We start from the raw sequence: 18625 nt of genomic DNA, 5'->3' as shown, positions 1-18625 counted from the left end.
GCCAAAGACTGAGATTGGCATGAGCCAAAATCGAAATTCCAACACCAAAATAATTGATTTGTCAGCCAAGCCCTGTCCTAAATGGATCATCTTATCCAAGCTTATATCACCTCAGAGTTGACGAATGAATCAATTCCACGTAAACTGTGATGGTTCAGTCACTCAATGATCCAGCTTGTCTGAGTTAGATATTACCTCTAAAAAATTAAGCTAAATGCTGGGTAGCTGAAGTTTATCTATTCCCAAAGTTTAAGTTTCTTAATTTTCAAAAAAAATAAATATTTAATTTTTGTTTACAAATTACTTTTCAACCAAACTTCAATTCAACTTTCCAAAGGATTTAATATGGACAACCAGAGCAGTCCAATCCCAAATTCTATAGGCGATCCCAAGATCATTCTTGATTCTACCACTAAAAAATGCAACTTCTTAGTACCATATTCAGCATAAGTAATGGCTGGTCTAAATAAATAATGCAAAAGTGGGGACATAAAACAATTACTACAAAATTATAATAAACAGAAAAATTAATCAAAGTAGATAAAAAAAAACACAGGTATTTATTGCAAAAAATAAAATCTAAAAATTTCATAACTATAAAATTTTGATCGATTAGTCTCATATGTACTTCTCTTTTGATTATTTAAATTCCCCTTCATTCATCAAGAAGCACCTATAATATTTTATAAAAATAGAAAGGACCAGTTTTAAAATATCTATATAGATTTGAGTAGTAATGAACCAACGTAGTTCAAACTTCAAAAATGACAGTTTTTTCTTCTAAATTGACATTTTTCCTCTTTGAATTGAGTATGTTTGCTTTCCAGAGCAACTAAGTTGGACTGGTCATATATCTTTCATGATACTCATTTTTAGTTGATCCCAATTTTTTGAAGTAAACATGTGGTTGTTTCTTAGTGAAGATTGATGGATCCTCCTTTTGAATTTTGGGAACACTTGTGAACCCCCAAATCATCTTTTAACTTCGTCCCATCACTTTTTCAGATTTTTCCTTGGCTGCCAAACAATGTCTATTATTTGGGAACCACAGGACAATTTCCACCAAGTTCCCCACATGCAAGGTTCAGAAAAGAGATCCGGTATTAATAAATCTAACTTGAATCCAGCACGTAAACTGGACAACCATAGTATGACTTGTAATGGATTATCACTAAGTTCCCAGCATGGTTAAAAAGACCAGTCGGTCTGACCTGGTTCCAGAATGTGGACTGGGTGAATATGCTTGTTCTAGTTGGAGACCAATGTTTCTTAATTATTTTAATTTTTTTTACCTGGACAACTATTGGCTTTCAACAACAGGCATGCAAATGGTAAAATATAACATTTAAAAAATCAGGGAGTTGTTGTTTGCCACCACCTCATCCACCTTCTATCACCGCCACTACCTCCTCCCATCATTGCCATCACCACTTCCTCTTCCTTGTCAACCTCCTTCCCTCTGATCTCCCTCTTTCTCTGTGGTCTATGCTGATCATTATACCATTTGTCAAGATGCCCCACGTACCGAGACCCTCAGTGGTCCAACCAAGGACTGTACGAGCTTGGGACCAATTTGAGATCTTACCCACATGCACTAAGACGAATGAGTCTATTCAACAATATGGTTTTCAAGGAAATTCAAATTTGAGGAAGAAATTCATTTTTCCTGTAAACATGGCTTACAACAATGTAATCATCTGCAAAACAAATCTAAGTCCTGTATTAAGGGAAGAAAGAACTAGTGACCGTTTACAGGAACCAATCAGTACTATTTAATACAGAAAACTATAATTCAATGAACTGAAGAATTGGTACCGATCAGACACAGCTCACAAAGGATAAGAAAAGAGAAAGTCCAATACTCCATATATTAGGCTTTTTACCAACTACAACAACCAGGTTCATGGAATGACAATCAACATGCAGAAGATTTAACCATTTTGCTTCATGTTTCAGCAATTATGACTAATTGCCTATACAACATCAGGTATATCCTTCAACCAACTTTCAACATCTAACTAGTAAAACAAAGTCTATTAGAGAAGACAGAATTATCGACCATTTGATGAGAAGAATACAGTTTACAAGGAACCATATATTGTTATTGACTTATTGTATCCCAGTATTACTAGTGGGCTAATTACATATTAGCCCCTGTAGTTAGCTATCTTTAGCATCCCGGTCTTTACATTTTAAAAAGTTACATTGGCATACCTATAGTTATAAAAGTGAAACATCTAGGCCCATTTACCCTAATATCATTGGTTTTACTAACAAAAATACGAAAACAAATTGCAAAAAGATAATTGTAACGTTCCAGTAGGTGGTGGCGGACGACGTCGGTGGTGGCAGACGACAGCACCACTAGAGGCCACGAGTGGTTGTTAAGGATGAGGAGAGCAACAGCGAGAGGTGAGGGCTGCTCTATATCTGCGTCGACACCAATGCAATTGTCGAGAAACAAAAGGGCCGCTCGGTCGTTGCTTTGCATCAACGTTGGTGCCAACACAGATGCAGAGCGGCCCTCCCCTCTCACCGTCACTCTTCACATCCACAACAGCCACCCGCAACCCCTAGCAACGTCGTCGTTCACCACCACCGACTGAAATGTTAAAATTTTCCTTTTGCCCTTTGTTTTCGTGTTTTCATTAGTAAAACCGATATCGTTATGGTAAATGGACCTAGATGTTTCACTTTCGTAACTATAAGGATGCCAATGTAATTTTTTAAAGTGTAAGAATCGGGATACTAAAGATAGCTAACTACATGAGGTAATCTGTAATGAGCCCGTTACTAGTTACTAGAACAGTAGAGTCAATTAAAATACAATAAGAACATATGTAATGGGGTCGACTAGAATAGATGATACTAGAACAACAACAAGCCCTCGTGTCCCAACTATATGAGGTTAGCTGCAATCATTTATTCCCTGCTATTTGAGCTCTGCTGAAGGCAACCGCTAGTCAAAGAATCGTCTCAATTTCTTTTTTATTGCTTCTAAGAAAAAGCCTTACAGATCCTCCTAGGCCTCTTCTCAAACCATTGATCTTATTAAACTCACTAAGTTTCAGCAGCACATATAGGTCCCTGATGAACATGCCCATACCATCTTAAACCCCTTTCCTTTATTTAACTCCCCGTCATAATTACGCCGATTCTTCCAACGTAAACATTTATTGTTCTATATATATTATCCTTTCTAGTAGAGCTAAAATATGACAAAATCCATTTTAAGAAACGATCCAATGTCACATTAGCAAATTGTATTCGATGGCGTAGAAAAGCTCAAACTCCACGAAATGTAATAGTCAAACATTTCATTTTGCTAGAAGTTGTTTTCCCCCCATTCTCTTACTGTTTTACATCTGCAATGCCATCTGCCCTTTGTCTACTTGCGACATTTAATTTCGAGCCAGATTTTCATGGACAGAGAAAGTGCAACGCATGACTTAAAAGTGTCATTTGTATGGGTTCAAGTGGAACTTAATATCGTCTTGGATGCTAATCATTAGTCTAGAGCATTTTCTTCAACACAATTGATAGAAAGGAGATAGTACACTATTATTATCGAAGCATTTATTTATGTACTTCATAGATCTGACAAGCTAGAAGAGGTCCGCCACTCCATTGCTTCCTAGCTACCACCACTTTCGATTTCTCCATGGATCCAGATACTCCAACTATCCTCCTTCGCCACCTTTCATCAGATCTCTTACTCCATCTAAACTCCACCATTAATTTCTGCCTCTTTTACTCACTCACCAAACTAAGTTGCCATATAATGCTTCAGTTGGTCAATAAAATGTCTCGATCCAAGGTTTGGAGTACCATTTGGTACAATTTGGCACCAGGGGTATTTACCAATCTAACAACCTATTGGTATGTGGACCAAGATAAACTGAGTGGTACACCTGGCATAGAGCTTGTAACATCTGGTATATAGTCAATATGGGGCCTATACCGCCTCGTATGCCTAGTATAGGTCAATACATGCCTTGTACCTGGAAGTTTTTATTTTTCAGGCTTTTTCCAAAACCCGATATGTACTAGCATACTGACACTATGGATTGGTATGGTACAAATTGAGCCTTGACAGATATGCTATCGCTACACAAAATTGCAAACCTTGTCTTTGTCATGTGATTTCTTAATCTATGTCTGAATTTCATTCGTTAGCTCCAGCTGCTACCTATATTTCTGTACTTCAGTGAATCATGGTTGCATACTTGCATTATGTTCTCTAAAACAGAAAACGTGCTATTGCATATGCATAAACATATAGCAATTGCTTGTGCATCATGTAGCTACTTCCAACAAACTGCTTCAACATCATAAAACCTTAATATGTATAATCATACTTATGCAATAATATTTATCACTGACAGAAATTTAATCCATGCTTCGAAGGCTAATTGACAAGAAAAAAAGAAGCATATGTAGGAATTAGGATCAATAAAGAGATGAATTTCAATGACATTATCTAAATTCTTCAATTTCTCAAGTCACAATTCAAAACAAATTGCAATGTAAGTTACCAAGCAGTATGAACTTAAACCACCAGAATAAGCATGGTCCAAACTTCGATCAGCCAGGAACTTCTTAAGTACTAAAGCCAGCGGTACAGAAGCAGGAAATTGCTGGGTCAGTTCTCTAACCTGCACATGATAATTATAAGTCATACACATTTAGACATTGTCTAACTCATCATCCTTAACCATTCAGTGAGTGCTACATGTATCGGCAATTTAAGCTGCTACTGTAGTCCTTAAAAAGAAAAGGATAGTACAAACTAATTCAATTCCATTAATTTAATTCGGTCAGAGAACATATTCTTCAAATATTGCAATAAGCAAGAAGAAAACTAAGAGAGGGAAGTTGGATAAAATTTCTGCTAATTCCTTATTCTCAGACATAAGAAAGAAAAGTCAATACCACTCAAATATGAAGAGCACGATGATAATAAAATCTCATGTATTCAAAGTCAATGACATTAGAACCATGCCAATTGCTAGCAACACTATATTACCTCAGCTTTTCCTAACTTGTTTACTCTTGTTTTCTCCAATAATTAATGCCTCAAATTCATTTTTCATAATGAGAGAATAAAGGTGGCAACCATGGTTTTAAAAGTCAGCCAATTATCATGCTCCAACAGTCCCACATTAGGACTCATGATGAGTTGGTTGGTAAATAAAGCTTGGTGGTTTGCCACTAAGCATTCTAGGCCATGTGATTTTGGACCAAATCTATCCATGTTTTCAGGCTAATAAGTACACCAAGTCCATGAGAATAATGATACCAGTGAAATTGGGCTTACTAGAAAAAACTTAAAAGACTTGAGGTAGACAATATCAGTGAAATTGCAATTAGATTTTGAATTTTAAATGAACTACATAGAGATACTCTAATTTCTCAGAAATAGATAATCTTGGGTGTTGCATCTAGAAGGTTGGAAATAAAGTTTCTTTCCAAAATAAATTCAATTATTATTAAAAGTTCAAAAAAGTCAATCATGATTAATAATGTTGAAATCTTAATTAATAAGGCGCATCTAGATAGCTAATAATATATTTTATATTACTTTATTTTTTGCATAAGGAAACACCTAATCTAGCAGCAAATAAATAAATTCAAAATATCTAAAATTTCTAGGAATTCACATCTACGTTTGCCAAATCCATATAATTTTTGGAATGTGTTAGCTAATTCCTACGAGGGCCAACCCTAGTGTCACAATAACATTTCTCCTAAGCAACTTATATGAGTCATGAAAACGATCTCTCTGCTGACGTAAAACTACATACACTAACCCTTCCTATAATCTCTGTTAGTCGGAGACTCATGCACCAGGCTACCCTTGTGTCAGCCAGTTCCTACAAAAGTCACCACCTCTTTCATTGGTGGGAAAGGTGAGTTTGCGAACTTAAGACGTGGTACACAAGGGATTGATGCAACTGTGACAGCTATCAGATGCATTACCAAAAGATTGCACTTACACTTACAATTTTCTTCTCAGCATATAAGCTGGGCAGTACTACCACGACATGCGTTGGTGAATCAACCAAGTGTTCTGGTAGATGGTAACCATGGCACAGATTCTATCATAAGAAGGCCCAATGTTTACAAGCACATGTTTATCTTCTCCAAAGTAGATTATAGCTATTATAATTTATAAGGTATTTATACTTCCATGTGCAAAGTCAAAGCAAAAAATATCCAACATTTGCTACTAATCCAACAACACTTTATATAAGTGTATTACCAGTACTTCTCTAAGCATATGCATTAAGTTCACAGACAATAAATTTTACGGCTTTAGTACTCTAGACCAGGGTTCGCCATTTCGAGTGCTGGACACATCTCAGAGATTTATCGATACAGTATGTACCAGTGTACCGACACAAAATATTGGGGCAAGTCGAGGGGGACTCATACAAGCCGTGTTTCAGTGGTGAGTCGAACTAGTATGTGCCGCCCATACCATACCAACTCGGGCGGTACAACAAAACTTGCTCTAGACATCATAATCAGAAAGTCATGCCCTTTTGAAAAAAATTTATAAGTTTTAGCACCCCTAATCCATGCCAATTTATTCACCCTCAACAATATGAGAGCATGTTTATGTTAATAACTCTTGAGTGCTAAAGTTATTTAGCATCTACAAAGGACAATTTGAAATCAACAGTCCAGAAACAGCAACCAAGGCACAGAAACATCATAAATTGTTCCATCTAGATTGGTCTTCTTACAAAAAACCTATCTCTGTAAGGGTAAAATAAAATCTTTCTCTGCTCCCATGACAGAAAGCTTGCTTACATGTGCCTTGATTGTCAAGGAGAACCAAGATACAACACTTGTGGCAATTCCAATTTCTTTATGCTTGCTCACTATACAGAAAACAATATTGATTGTATGCACATATCCAGTCATTGCCATAAACTAATGCCAATACAGATGAAGAAAAGCAAGGACACAGCTAACCTTTACTTGCCAGATATAGCAACAGAAAAGGGAAAAAAATTTATGCATCATAGCCCAAAATATTCTTCAAGAAACAACTATTGCCAGAAAATAATACTAAAGCAATTATGTGATGATAAGGCCATAGGGCATCAAAGGATAATTGGCAATGTGATGAACACAGAACTTTAGATGCAAAAATAATTGGTAATCATCGACTGAAAGTTAATGTTATGCATCCAATTGTTTCATGTAAACAACCAAGTATATTATTCTAGCATTAATTTCTAGATTTTGATACAGAAATAGAAAATTAACCTTTAGATACTGAAAATTTGAGCTCAATGTAAACTAGCCTAAGAAGCTCACTCAACCTATATTCGATCAATAAAATATGATGCAAAAGAGCAGAAATCAATGCGATCATAACAATTTTACTTTCTTAAAGAAATGGAGGATATCCAAATCCACTTTGCTAAAACATAACAACAAAACATGCAGATTACCAGTTCAGAAGTTTGAAGTCCAGTATGTGATGCTGATTTGAAGCTGATATCAAGACGAATCGACTTTACATCAATGTTATCATCCTTTTTCATTTTTGAATATGGCCAAGAGGTACAGTCTGAACTAGAAAGATCAGTAGTAGGAATGTTGCATTGTCTCCCAGGAACCATACTTGAAAGTGCTCGTGGTATATCCACCATGGACGATTTCTTTCTTGAAATATCAATGTCGTCAGGAACTTCTGCCACCAGCATGATTACAGGAATCTGGAAACAAAACAGATATACATGACAAAAAGAATCTTAAAGATAATAACACAACTAAGAATAATATGTGAAAGAGGGAACCATACCGCAGTATTCTCTATGGTCTTGAGGGAGTCATTTCTAACCCACTCCTGGTTTGCAAGGTATCTAGCTGCATGCTGGAGAAAGAATGATATTCAAATGTAACATCATACAATAGTAAATAAAAGATAATATTAGCAAAAATACTCCAGCATTTCATAATCAACATATCCACCTCACCAGTTGTACACAGTTACATGAGAAGTTATAACAAATCAAGGTCCCCCCATGAAAAGTTAAAACAAATCAAGGTCCCTCAAAAAAGGTAAGTATTCAAAAGAGAGACTTTGTCAAGAGAAAAAGGAAGCATATAGAAGGTTTTGACAGAATTTTTAGATGTATAAAAGGTTATCCGATATTGTCTATCAATCATCACTAATTCTCTATTTAAGTGGAAGACTCAAATTCTGACTAAAACATAGCACGCAAAACCAATGATACCGATAGAGCAACAGTGCATGCTGAACTGAAAGAAACATAGTAAGATGAAATTAACTAAATAGATCATCCTCAACCAGATTACTATCCATACAGAACATCAACTATGATCTTCTCAATTGCTATGCCCCATTATGCCCTAGGATGCTAAAGCTATACAGATAACTCCAACCATGTAGTTTAGATGAATGGCAGGATATAGAATTATCAGGCAGCAAAATCACATATTAACAATGATATTTCCAATGTTGCTGATCAAGAAAGCATGCACAAATTCAAAGCGTGCACAAGTTCCCTTATGATTATAACACAATACCAAAGATCAATTAAACTTAGCTCTTCAATGAGGTGGAAATGCCTAAACTTTTTCTAAGCACACAGGAATAGTAAATAAAGCACATATGAAAAGATCCTAAACGCAAACTTGAGACTAGATTTATCAAAAAGAAGCAGTATAGAGAGTAATTTTTATGTTCATTTATCTAAGGTGAAACAAAACAAACTAGATCCAGAGATACATATTTGAAAAATCATTGCTACATACAGGATGTGAGAAAATGATGGTTACAAAAAGATAAGAAACTACCATAGACACGGCATATCAGCTCCACTCCAATCTTTTAATAATAGGAATACCAAAATCTTTAGCAGATTGGACAACAAGAATCCCCAAACATAGGGTCGAGATGAATTGCCAAATTACCTGAAGGCATGTTTCCTTGATACCATTACGACCTTCCAAAATTCCAGCTTCTTTGATAGGTTCCTGATGAAAAAGCCCACCTGTCATCTTTTACCCAGATCTTCTTTTTACACAACAATGAGCATAATTCTACAATTAACACAGGTTTCTAACCAAATTCCGCACTGGAGGAAGAGAAACCACGATATCTACATCACTAGTTGGAAGAGCTAAACCAGTCGCATTAGAACCAAATATGTTTGTCCTGGAGCGAGGCCAGAGGACTTGAAGGGAACGCGTTACCCTCTTGACAGCCCAATTAATGTAGGGCTTCTTAATCAGATTCTCAGCAGCAACCTTCGACATATCAATAATGATGAACCAGCAATTAATATAGGAAATACAAAACAAAATCTAGAAATGAAATGAAATGAAAATGTTGGTCAAGAAAAATTAACCGAGCTTGGAAATCATGCAATTCAAAACCTTGCTACATCATGCGTAATTCAATCAAACAAATTGGTCAACAAAGATTAATTGTGCTTATAAATCTTGTGCAATTCAGATCCATGCATCTAACACATTATGAGTAATCAATGAATTTATACACAAGGATTTAAATCCCAGTATTGTAAATTCCAGTCCAATATTGGTCCTAGTAATTGGTCGGACTGGTACCACACTGTTCTATATGGTCCAGTGTTAGTCGTTGGACCAGTTTAGGTACTGGTCCAACTGGCAGTTAATTCTATGGTGTTACATATATACATATATACATACATATACATATATGATAGAGTGGAAGAAGAGAACGATACTAACTAAAAAACCAAGTGATGATGATATTAAATGGTGAAATAATTAACATATGCAACATCATGGACCTGAGATATGTTATACACAGAAAACGACAATAAAGAAAAAACAAATAAAGATAAGGCTACTCAAAGCAACAAACCTGCTTGCAAAAAAAATCGATTTCCTCATGAAGAAGATTGTGCATGATAGACAAGGATGTTTTAGCAGATGAACAATTCAACAACTCTGGAGGTTGCAATGGTAAAGCTACATCAGGCTGCAAAATCATTTTTACAATGAACATCATGCCATACTTGAAGAAAGATATCTAAATAAACTTTAAATATATTTGCTTACATGTTCCTGATCGAAGGCAAGCTGGGGAATTGTGATGAGATGATCTGTCAATAAAGGTCCATGAATTGACCGAACCATGGGATTGGTGGTAAGGCCTTTGTTTCCCCATGAAGGCCATACAACTTCAGCACCATCAAAACAACATCGACTTTCCTCAGAACCACTTTCATCAGAAAACCTAACACCCCAGTGTCTGGGACTTGAGCTTCCAGACCTAACAATTGGGAAGCCACGCTTTCTAGTTTCTCCTACAGGAGAAGGTGGAGGAGGGCGAGGCACTCGAGGAACACAAAGTACCACGGGGGATGGTGGTCTCTTGATTTGGGGAACATCCCTCCTACTAGAAGGCACACATGGGCTTTTGTGTTCATAGCCAAGCTTAAATTCCGATCTGGATCCCCTTCTCGACATGCTTGGAACAATGATTGGCCGCAACATTGAGAATGGAAGTGTATCTCCTTTCACTCCTTCAATGACACTAGCTGAATTATTCATGGATTTTGGAGCTTTTTCTTCAGGAATATCTGGCACTGAGGAAGAGTTAATAACCTTCCCAGTAATATCATTTCCTGAAACAGCATAACCAACGGATTGGTGTCCAGATCCCACGGTGTCAAATGGTGAACAAAACTGAGTGGCAGTTGGTGAGGCCAGACCATTTGTATTGTATGAAGCAGATAATCCAGGCACTCCAACCATATCATCTATAGCTCTGTTAAGATCAGCCTCATGCCAAGCCCATCCACTATCATCAGAACTATGAGATGGTGGGCGAGAAAAACCTGATCCAACATGTTCAGCAGGATTCCAGTACATCACTCCACCACCAAAAAACTGATTATAATCCCTCCCAGATAGCATATGACTCTCTATTTCCTCCTCCGAAAGCCAATAACTTTCAGTATCCTCTGCCAAATCGGATATGTTTTTCATATCATATACATCCAGAATATCTCCAGTATGAATTCTGTCATTCTCACTAAAAGTACCAGTATTTTGAACTGCATGACCCGAAAAACCTGTACAATATGAAGATTGCAGCCTTGAATTATATCCAGAATCATAGCTTACAGTCACTGTTTGACTCAATCGAGTACAACTTTTAACCATAGGAGGCCAATCAAAACTCATTGGCAAAGTTAGAGGTGGTAAGATATGGTTGCATCCACCCTCGTTGGAAGGGAGCCTTGCCTGATGCCTCGAACATAGGAAGGACTGATGACGGTAAGCAGGCCATTCATGTCCAACATCCAAATGTAGCCTCTCCGTAGCAGCAGGAACATGCTGTGAATTGAAAGATGAAAAATTATGGGGCGCTATGACAGGCCACTCATATGATTTTCCTTCAAAAGTATTTGTTTGATTATATGAATAGCATGTTTTACTATCATTTTGAATTACAGAACCATCATCATTTGCAAAACCTTCTTGGTTTATTGAAGAAGCAACAAACTGTGAAGTTATTTTGCATAGATTTTCAGAATTATTAATCTTGGTTTCAGGCCAATCATATGATCTGCCTTTAATACTTGGCTCAGGCATAGGTAAAGAAAGATTGGATACCTGATATCTGTTTTCGTTCTCTAAACACTTCATGGATGGATCAACAGAATTTGCACTAGTTTCATCAGAGCAGATTGCACTGTTTGTCATAGATATTTGTGGCACCACTTCTAATGTATTAGCAGATTGTGAGTCACACTTGCATTCATGGTGGATTTCTGATCTGTCTGAACTTTTGGAAAAGCACAACCCAGTAACACAGTGGTTTATGGTATTATGAAGATCAAGATCCTTTTTCATGCACCCTGTATTCCCATTCTCATCCATTAAACCTGGCTCGTGATAAGGCTCACATGAATTATCTACTGGTGATGGATCAGAAATGATAGCAGATCCATTCAACAAGGGAGTAACAGTTGCTGGACCACTTAATCCATTCAACAAGGGATCAATGGCTTCTTTCCTTTCAATATCCACAGCAAGGGATGAAAGATCAGATCTTTTATCCTCAAGATCAGGACATCCAACTTTCATTGGGCTTGAGATTTTACTTTTAGTTTTAGCTCTTCTTCTTCCACTTTTCTTCTTACTGGTATGGCTCTTGCACTCAAACGAGTCGCCAATATTTTCCTACATGAAAATAACATGCATTATTAGCTCAAAATAAATATTAACAAGAATATATGTCCAAATAATTACAGTGTCGTTCTCTGCTGATGGAGTCCCATTTCCATGATCTTTCAGTGTAGTAGTAGTTGTTTTAGCCTTCTGATTATCCATTGGCAAAATAGTCTCCTCTTGGGAACAAAGCCTAGTTGTGCTATCACGTGCACTGTCTGCTCCACATTCATGACCCTGGCAATTAAGCAACTCTTTATTATAAGTAAGACATGTCAAAATGCAGAGGTCAAACAAACTAAGAATAATGAGACCAGTGCGAATACCACTGAAGTTTCGCATGAGGTGGAATCAACTTTGGATGCCTTTGGAACAGACCTCGGCTTCCCAGAACTACGAGATTTCTTCTTCCCTTTGAGACAGCCAGTGTTAGACTTCTGTTGACTTTTGTTTTGATTGGTCTTCAACTTTGCATCTCCCAGAAGTTCAACATTTATATAGTTAGTATATATACCCATGAGGAGTTTTTGTAGTTTCCTTAAAATAGAATCAGAAATGGTATCAGCAGATGGTAGTGTACTAAAGAGCATTATCTTTTCTTCATATTCACTAAGATAAAGAGAACATATCTCCTGAATTACTAGTAAACAGTTCAAATATTTGGCTAGAGATTGTGGCCTTCCAGAAGATGTGTTGGTAATGATGTCCATGCAAAAATCTGGCTTCCTACTGAAGAATGGCTTCTTTGACCTCATCCAACAAGGAATGGGACCATATCTTAGTTGGAATTCACCATCAAGCTTGTGAAAACAAAGTTCATTCCACGAGGCAAGTTCTGACTCCCTGATAATTTCATTTGCCTGAAAACTTACAACTTTGTAAATAAAAAGGTGGTATAAAAAGCTGTCTGGGAGTAACATATCAAACAGACTGGCCAACAGCCTTCTCAATTACTGGTCAAACTTACAGCATCATAAATGAGAAAGTTGTACAAAAGAGCATGTCTGGGGTAACATATCATACAGACTCATTAACAGCCGTCACAATTATTGATCAAAGAGAATTCAAAAGAACACCATGCATAACAAAAGTAGTGTATTTTTTCTACTGCAGGACGAGCAGCCTTAAGCACAAAATAAACAAAAAGGCTTGAGTAGTTAATTATCAATACAAACTTTGTAAGCACCATACTGATGTTCTCCATCTATTACAAATTCAAAAAGTTCACTATAATTTCGAAAATGCAACTTGATATTTCTCAGGTGTATTTCTAAAGGATAAGTATTTCAGATGGTATAGCATGTACTCAGGAGAAATGATTACTAATTAGTAATATGAGGAGAGAACAAGGAAGACATAGGACTTGAATAGAAACTATAAACAAATATTTAAATTCTCGTAACTATACATATGACTTTTTATATATCTCAATGACGGAAAAAGATCCATATAGCCAATCTCAAATAGTTATTTTCTTTCTAATACGAGGCCCTAAATCAAGAAACTAGACACAGACTACTTCAAGCAAACTGTCGTAGACCCATCAGTAATTGGTTTTAGAATCCTTGTCCAACTGAACAACAGCAATCTTACATGTTATGTCTTTGCCTGTTTCCAGGAGCCAGGAGTATTGAACCCCATGACAGCAAAATTTCAGCGACAATGATACAAGAAAAACATGATGGTAAAATTTCCAAAATATGCAACGATGGTTATCGACATTTTTTACTTCTAGACCGATATCATAAAAGTCATGAATCAGAAGACCACATAGGACGCAAAAGACTTTAAGCCTCTCGTGATTCAGCAACCATCAAATAAGCAAAAAAGAAGCATTCACCCCGGTCCTCAAAAATTTTCAACAGCTTAAAGAGGCACATCGGCTAGCACAATCAGGAACTTTTCAAACGAAATCTGGTATGAAAATCAAACTGCAGTGTTTAGAGAGACAATGCAGTAAAAGCAGTACCAGAGATTTAGCTGCCTTCCCCAAGAAGGCCTCAAAGATTTTTTTCCTTCCTCCAGGATCCAACCCCGCCCACCAATCCAAGCAACCTTTCTTCCTCCAAAAAGCATTTGCCGCCAGACCAGCAGTCAAGGCTTTCTCCTTGGCTGCCTTCCCACCCTTCAGCTTCTTGCCTCCCTGGGAGCTAAGCCACGACAACCTCAGAGCAACCTCAAGCCGATTTGCCACAAACGCCTCCAAGCTGTAGTAGCCTTTGTCCTTCAACCAAGGCATCTCCGCCCACGGCGCCGCCAACCCGTTCACCTCCCCTCTGAGGAACCTCCCACCAGAGATCGCATCCATGACCGCCACGAAGCGGTCAACATCCGAGACAAGGTCCTCCGCCACCGTGGCCGCATCCAGGAGCGGGGAATCATCGCTGGACGCGAAAAGGAGGAGGGAATCGGCGACGGTCCTCTCGGCGGCGTCGGCAGCAGCGGCGCGGGAGAGGAGACCGTAAGAACGGCGGAAGCAGAGGGAGGGGAGGGAAGGGGAGGGGAGGTCGGGGAGGAGGAAGAAGAAGCCGTGGCCTCGGCGGCGGAGGCGGGAGAGCATCTGGAGGAGGACGCGAAGGAAGTCGGCGTCCGCGACGGTGAGGGCGGACTGGCGGTGCGCGACGGTCAGGCCCGAGAACCACCGGAGTACGGCAGCCCGAGGGCTAGGGTTAGGGTTCGATACCTTGGAGGAGGCTGAGTGGTAGAGGGCGATGTGAGCGGTGAGAGAATCAAGTCTTCGGTGGGAATCCATTTCCATAGCCCCTCTCTCTCCCTCTCTCCCTCTCTCTCTCTCGACAGAGACGCAAGTTCTTTGTTCATTTCAGAGACGACGGAGGGAGGGGGTCTCCGCGGGGTCTGTGAAGCTCGGCTGTCTATCGCTGTGCAGGAAACACGGTTACCTCCCCCCCTCGAAAAAAAACTCCATTGTGTAACTACTTGCGTGGCGCCGTACAAGTGTTTACGACTTACAGAGTGTCACATTTCCTGTCTCACCCGAGACAGCACCGGCGGGATTAGACTGCCGGACACGTGGTCCGTTCCGCTCTCTCAGAGACCTATTGTGCATGATGATGAAGAACAAAGGGGGCTTTTGCGCGTTTGCTCTTAAAATGCTTCCAAATAAATTATAATGGACAATTTATCGGAAAATAAAAAATACTCACCAATTCGATTTATACGTAATAGGACACATTTCGATGGATCCTAATATGACATGCAGCCCACACGTGGCACCGTAGACTCCAGTGGACAATCGCTCACCGCCTTCGTACAAAACAACATCATCATGGTACAATTGTACCGGAAAGCTCAAGACTACGTTATGCCATATCGATCCGTGCAAATCGATTGATACTCACTCAAAAGTTTAAGCCGATCGCTCCCGATCATAGTTAATCGATCACATACAACCGATTCATCCTTGTATGTATAAAATCTAACCCTCTCTGGAGAGGAGGGTTTTTTTTTCAGAAAATTTAAATCTTTAAAACTATATATACATACGTTAACTTAATCTTTTGAGAGGTTAAGTTGACTGGATAAAGAATTAACAAGGAAATCAAACCAATCAAAATTGATTTCATCTAATTTATTTCACCAATTTGACACAAAATCAAATAATAAATAGGAAATAACAATAATATTTTACCTAAAAAATATGTTGAATGGTGTCCCTCTATTTGATTTTCACTTATTTAAAATATATTTTTATCACTTTAATAAAAATTATCCCTCTATCATTACTCTCAACCTCGGTCATCACCACAACTCAATCACCTTCACCTTCGGCTCGTCGGGCATCGTCGCTCGTTTCCTGTTACCTCATTTCTTTCGTTCTCTTTTTTTTTTTTTTGTTCTTTCCTCCTCTCTATTCATCCATATTATTTCATAATCTTATCTTCCTCCTCCGCTCATCATTCTTCATTGTCTCCAGAGGAAAAAAAAAGAAAATAAAAAATGATTGATAAAAGAGACGATCGAGAAAAAAGGGATAACGAATAGGTTATAAAAATACTAGATAAAAACTAATTATGATGTATTATCGGATTAAACCCGATAAGTAAGAGCATTTTTAGATAAAATACCTAAAGATCAATGACATATTTATCTCTATATATGAAAAAAAAATTATAAATAAATACATCATCCAATAGAACACAATTAGTGGTACTTTTTCTTGGTAAATCATCCAATTATAATTGCCACAAATTCTCTCATTTCCTACTTATAAACTTCGGAACAGGCGGGAGATTGGCTCAGTCTCTGGGTCCCACCGGTTTGCGTGTGGGAACCCATGTTCCCTGTCTCGGTCAAACGGTCCAAGACCGGAGGACATCCTCGTCGAGATCATTCATCACACGCATCTCAAAGCACGGTCGCATGTTATGGTTCCTCGCGGTGAACTCGATGAGTTGGCTCATTATTCCTTGGGGACGAAGAAGAGCCTCCTTGCCGTGTCGTCCTCGCCTTCCAATTCCACACGTTTGCCACTTGCCAAAAGAGCTACTTCCCATCCATGTCTACATCAAGTCTGCAACAACACGTTATCTAATCACAGATGTTACTTTAATCCTCGATAGTGAAAGGTTTATTAACGATAATTAGATATTGGATAAAATGGAAAGGAGCTATGCGTGATTAATATGTGCCTAATTAGGATCGATCCCAAAACAGCGACAAGAAATCGCATGTCTTCGTGGAAGTAAAGGGATGGTGATGACAAGTGCCACGTCATTGGTGTCATCAAAGTAATCGCAGTCTCACCGGTAACCCCCGTCGTGTCCTCATGCGTTGTTCGTCTCGTTCCCACCGCTTCGCGAGTTAAAGATGCCGTGAGATCGGTCGTGTGACCATTTCTTGACCGCGACGAAGGCAACGAAAGTGTAAGGCCCTGATGGAGGAGGTGACAGCTAACATCCTCTCTCTCGTCTCACCGCCTTTGGCGGGAAAAATTCCTCCGTGTTTGACGCTCGAGATTTGTTGAGGGAAAAAAATGTCAATATGATCTAAATTTGCATATATATATATATATATATATAATTATGTAAGATGTTTTCTGAGATAAAAATATCAAGTTTTGAAGATATCACTTATATAAAGATAGTTTTTCGATTTGATTTCTTCGACGCTCGTTATCCTTAACATGTGAACGTAAATAGTAAAAACAAATTGATCCTCGATATATTGAATATGAGCTTTTATATTTGATAGAATATTTTATAAAAAAATAATATTTAATTACTTTTAACGATCCTCTCGACCTCGAGCACTAAAGGGGATAATTGTTTTAGATTTTTGTCCATATAGAAAAATGAGTGTATAGTGATTTAAACTTCACGTGATGATTACTTGTCGGATGATGATTGATTAATAGTATATTCTCCTTCAATAGATAATTAAACATAATCTTGGATCGAAAAGTGTGAGTTAATTTAACTGATGAAACATAAATAATTTATCGCTAAATTTTGGGATCAATTTTTTTCTTTGCTAATGTTGGGATCAAATTTAACTGATAACGTTGGGATCTCAATGAGAACTAAACGATCCAATTCGCGATCAATGAGAACGCAATGAATTTCAATATATATAATTTTTCAAAGTTTGACAATATAATGTCATAAATTTTAATATTAGATATGTTTTCTCTAAAAATTTAGAGTATATATGTCTCCAAGCATTTACTCAATAAACGCAAGTTAAATAAAATATATAATTTTTAAAATATTTTAAGAACAACTTTAATTACTTTTAAAATAATATTTTCTATATCATTAAAAGCAAGTCATTTGTTCACACTAAATCAAGTGGAAGATTAGATTCATGTTCATTGATTTATTGGAGTCGATGGTCACTTGGGTGAGAGACTTGTTGAAAGACATAAGAGGTGTCAAAGGTTTATTCGATAATTCTTTTTTTTCAATGCGAGTTAGCGAAGATCATCTCATATTTTTAACATAACAAGTAGATCAAAAATATATACGCTTTATCAATATGCGACTGTTATTATAATAAGTTATCGGAGAAACGACTATTGCTCATTTTTAATTATTATCAAGAATATCATGTGTTTTATTTGATACGAATGATTCCCTCGTCGAATAATTATGTCGAGAATGAGAATAATATATGATATTTGATATGAGACAATGTTTAATATCAAGGGCTATTTCTAGCAATGACATGAATAATAACAATAACTATGCATGATAGAGGAGTGACATTTGATCGAAAAAGTGATATTATAATAACAAGAACTATGAGGACTAGCATTTTGCAACTTTTCATATGATATGATATATCCAATATCCTCATGAACTTTAAAGACAACATGATAATTGGCATGGCATCGAAAAATGGATTGGATCACATTACATTATGAGAAAAATAGATCGTTCTTTATTAGCTTAATATG

At 37.5% G+C, this 18625-nt stretch overlaps 1 protein-coding gene across 12 annotated transcripts in view; it reads right to left on the bottom strand.

The window, feature by feature from the left end:
- Nucleotides 1–15117, bottom strand: part of LOC103978659 (uncharacterized) — a 29552-nt gene extending 14435 nt beyond the window's left edge. For 10 of the 12 annotated variants that reach the window (XM_065101088.1, XM_065101089.1, XM_065101091.1 and 7 more), the window contains exons 1-10: nucleotides 14180–15116; nucleotides 12537–13070; nucleotides 12292–12447; nucleotides 10090–12222; nucleotides 9893–10009; nucleotides 9109–9291; nucleotides 8956–9018; nucleotides 7820–7891; nucleotides 7467–7733; nucleotides 4536–4655 (exon numbers count right to left, since the gene is read on the bottom strand). In XM_065101088.1, coding sequence (XP_064957160.1) covers nucleotides 4536–4655; nucleotides 7467–7733; nucleotides 7820–7891; nucleotides 8956–9018; nucleotides 9109–9291; nucleotides 9893–10009; nucleotides 10090–12222; nucleotides 12292–12447; nucleotides 12537–13070; nucleotides 14180–14968 — 4434 coding nt within the window. In that variant the 5' untranslated portion in view covers nucleotides 14969–15116. Of the gene's footprint in view, nucleotides 1–4535; nucleotides 4656–7466; nucleotides 7734–7819; nucleotides 7892–8955; nucleotides 9019–9108; nucleotides 9292–9892; nucleotides 10010–10089; nucleotides 12223–12291; nucleotides 12448–12536; nucleotides 13071–14179 lie in introns of all 12 variants that reach the window. The other 2 variants (XM_009394529.3, XM_018823497.2) reach the window with 2 other exon arrangements.
- Nucleotides 15118–18625: the final 3508 nt, after the last annotated feature.

Source organism: Musa acuminata, chromosome BXJ2-3 (assembly GCF_036884655.1).
Source record: "Musa acuminata AAA Group cultivar baxijiao chromosome BXJ2-3, Cavendish_Baxijiao_AAA, whole genome shotgun sequence".
Taxonomy (NCBI): Eukaryota; Viridiplantae; Streptophyta; class Magnoliopsida; order Zingiberales; family Musaceae; genus Musa; species Musa acuminata.
This window is presented reverse-complemented; position numbering and strand designations above follow the sequence as displayed.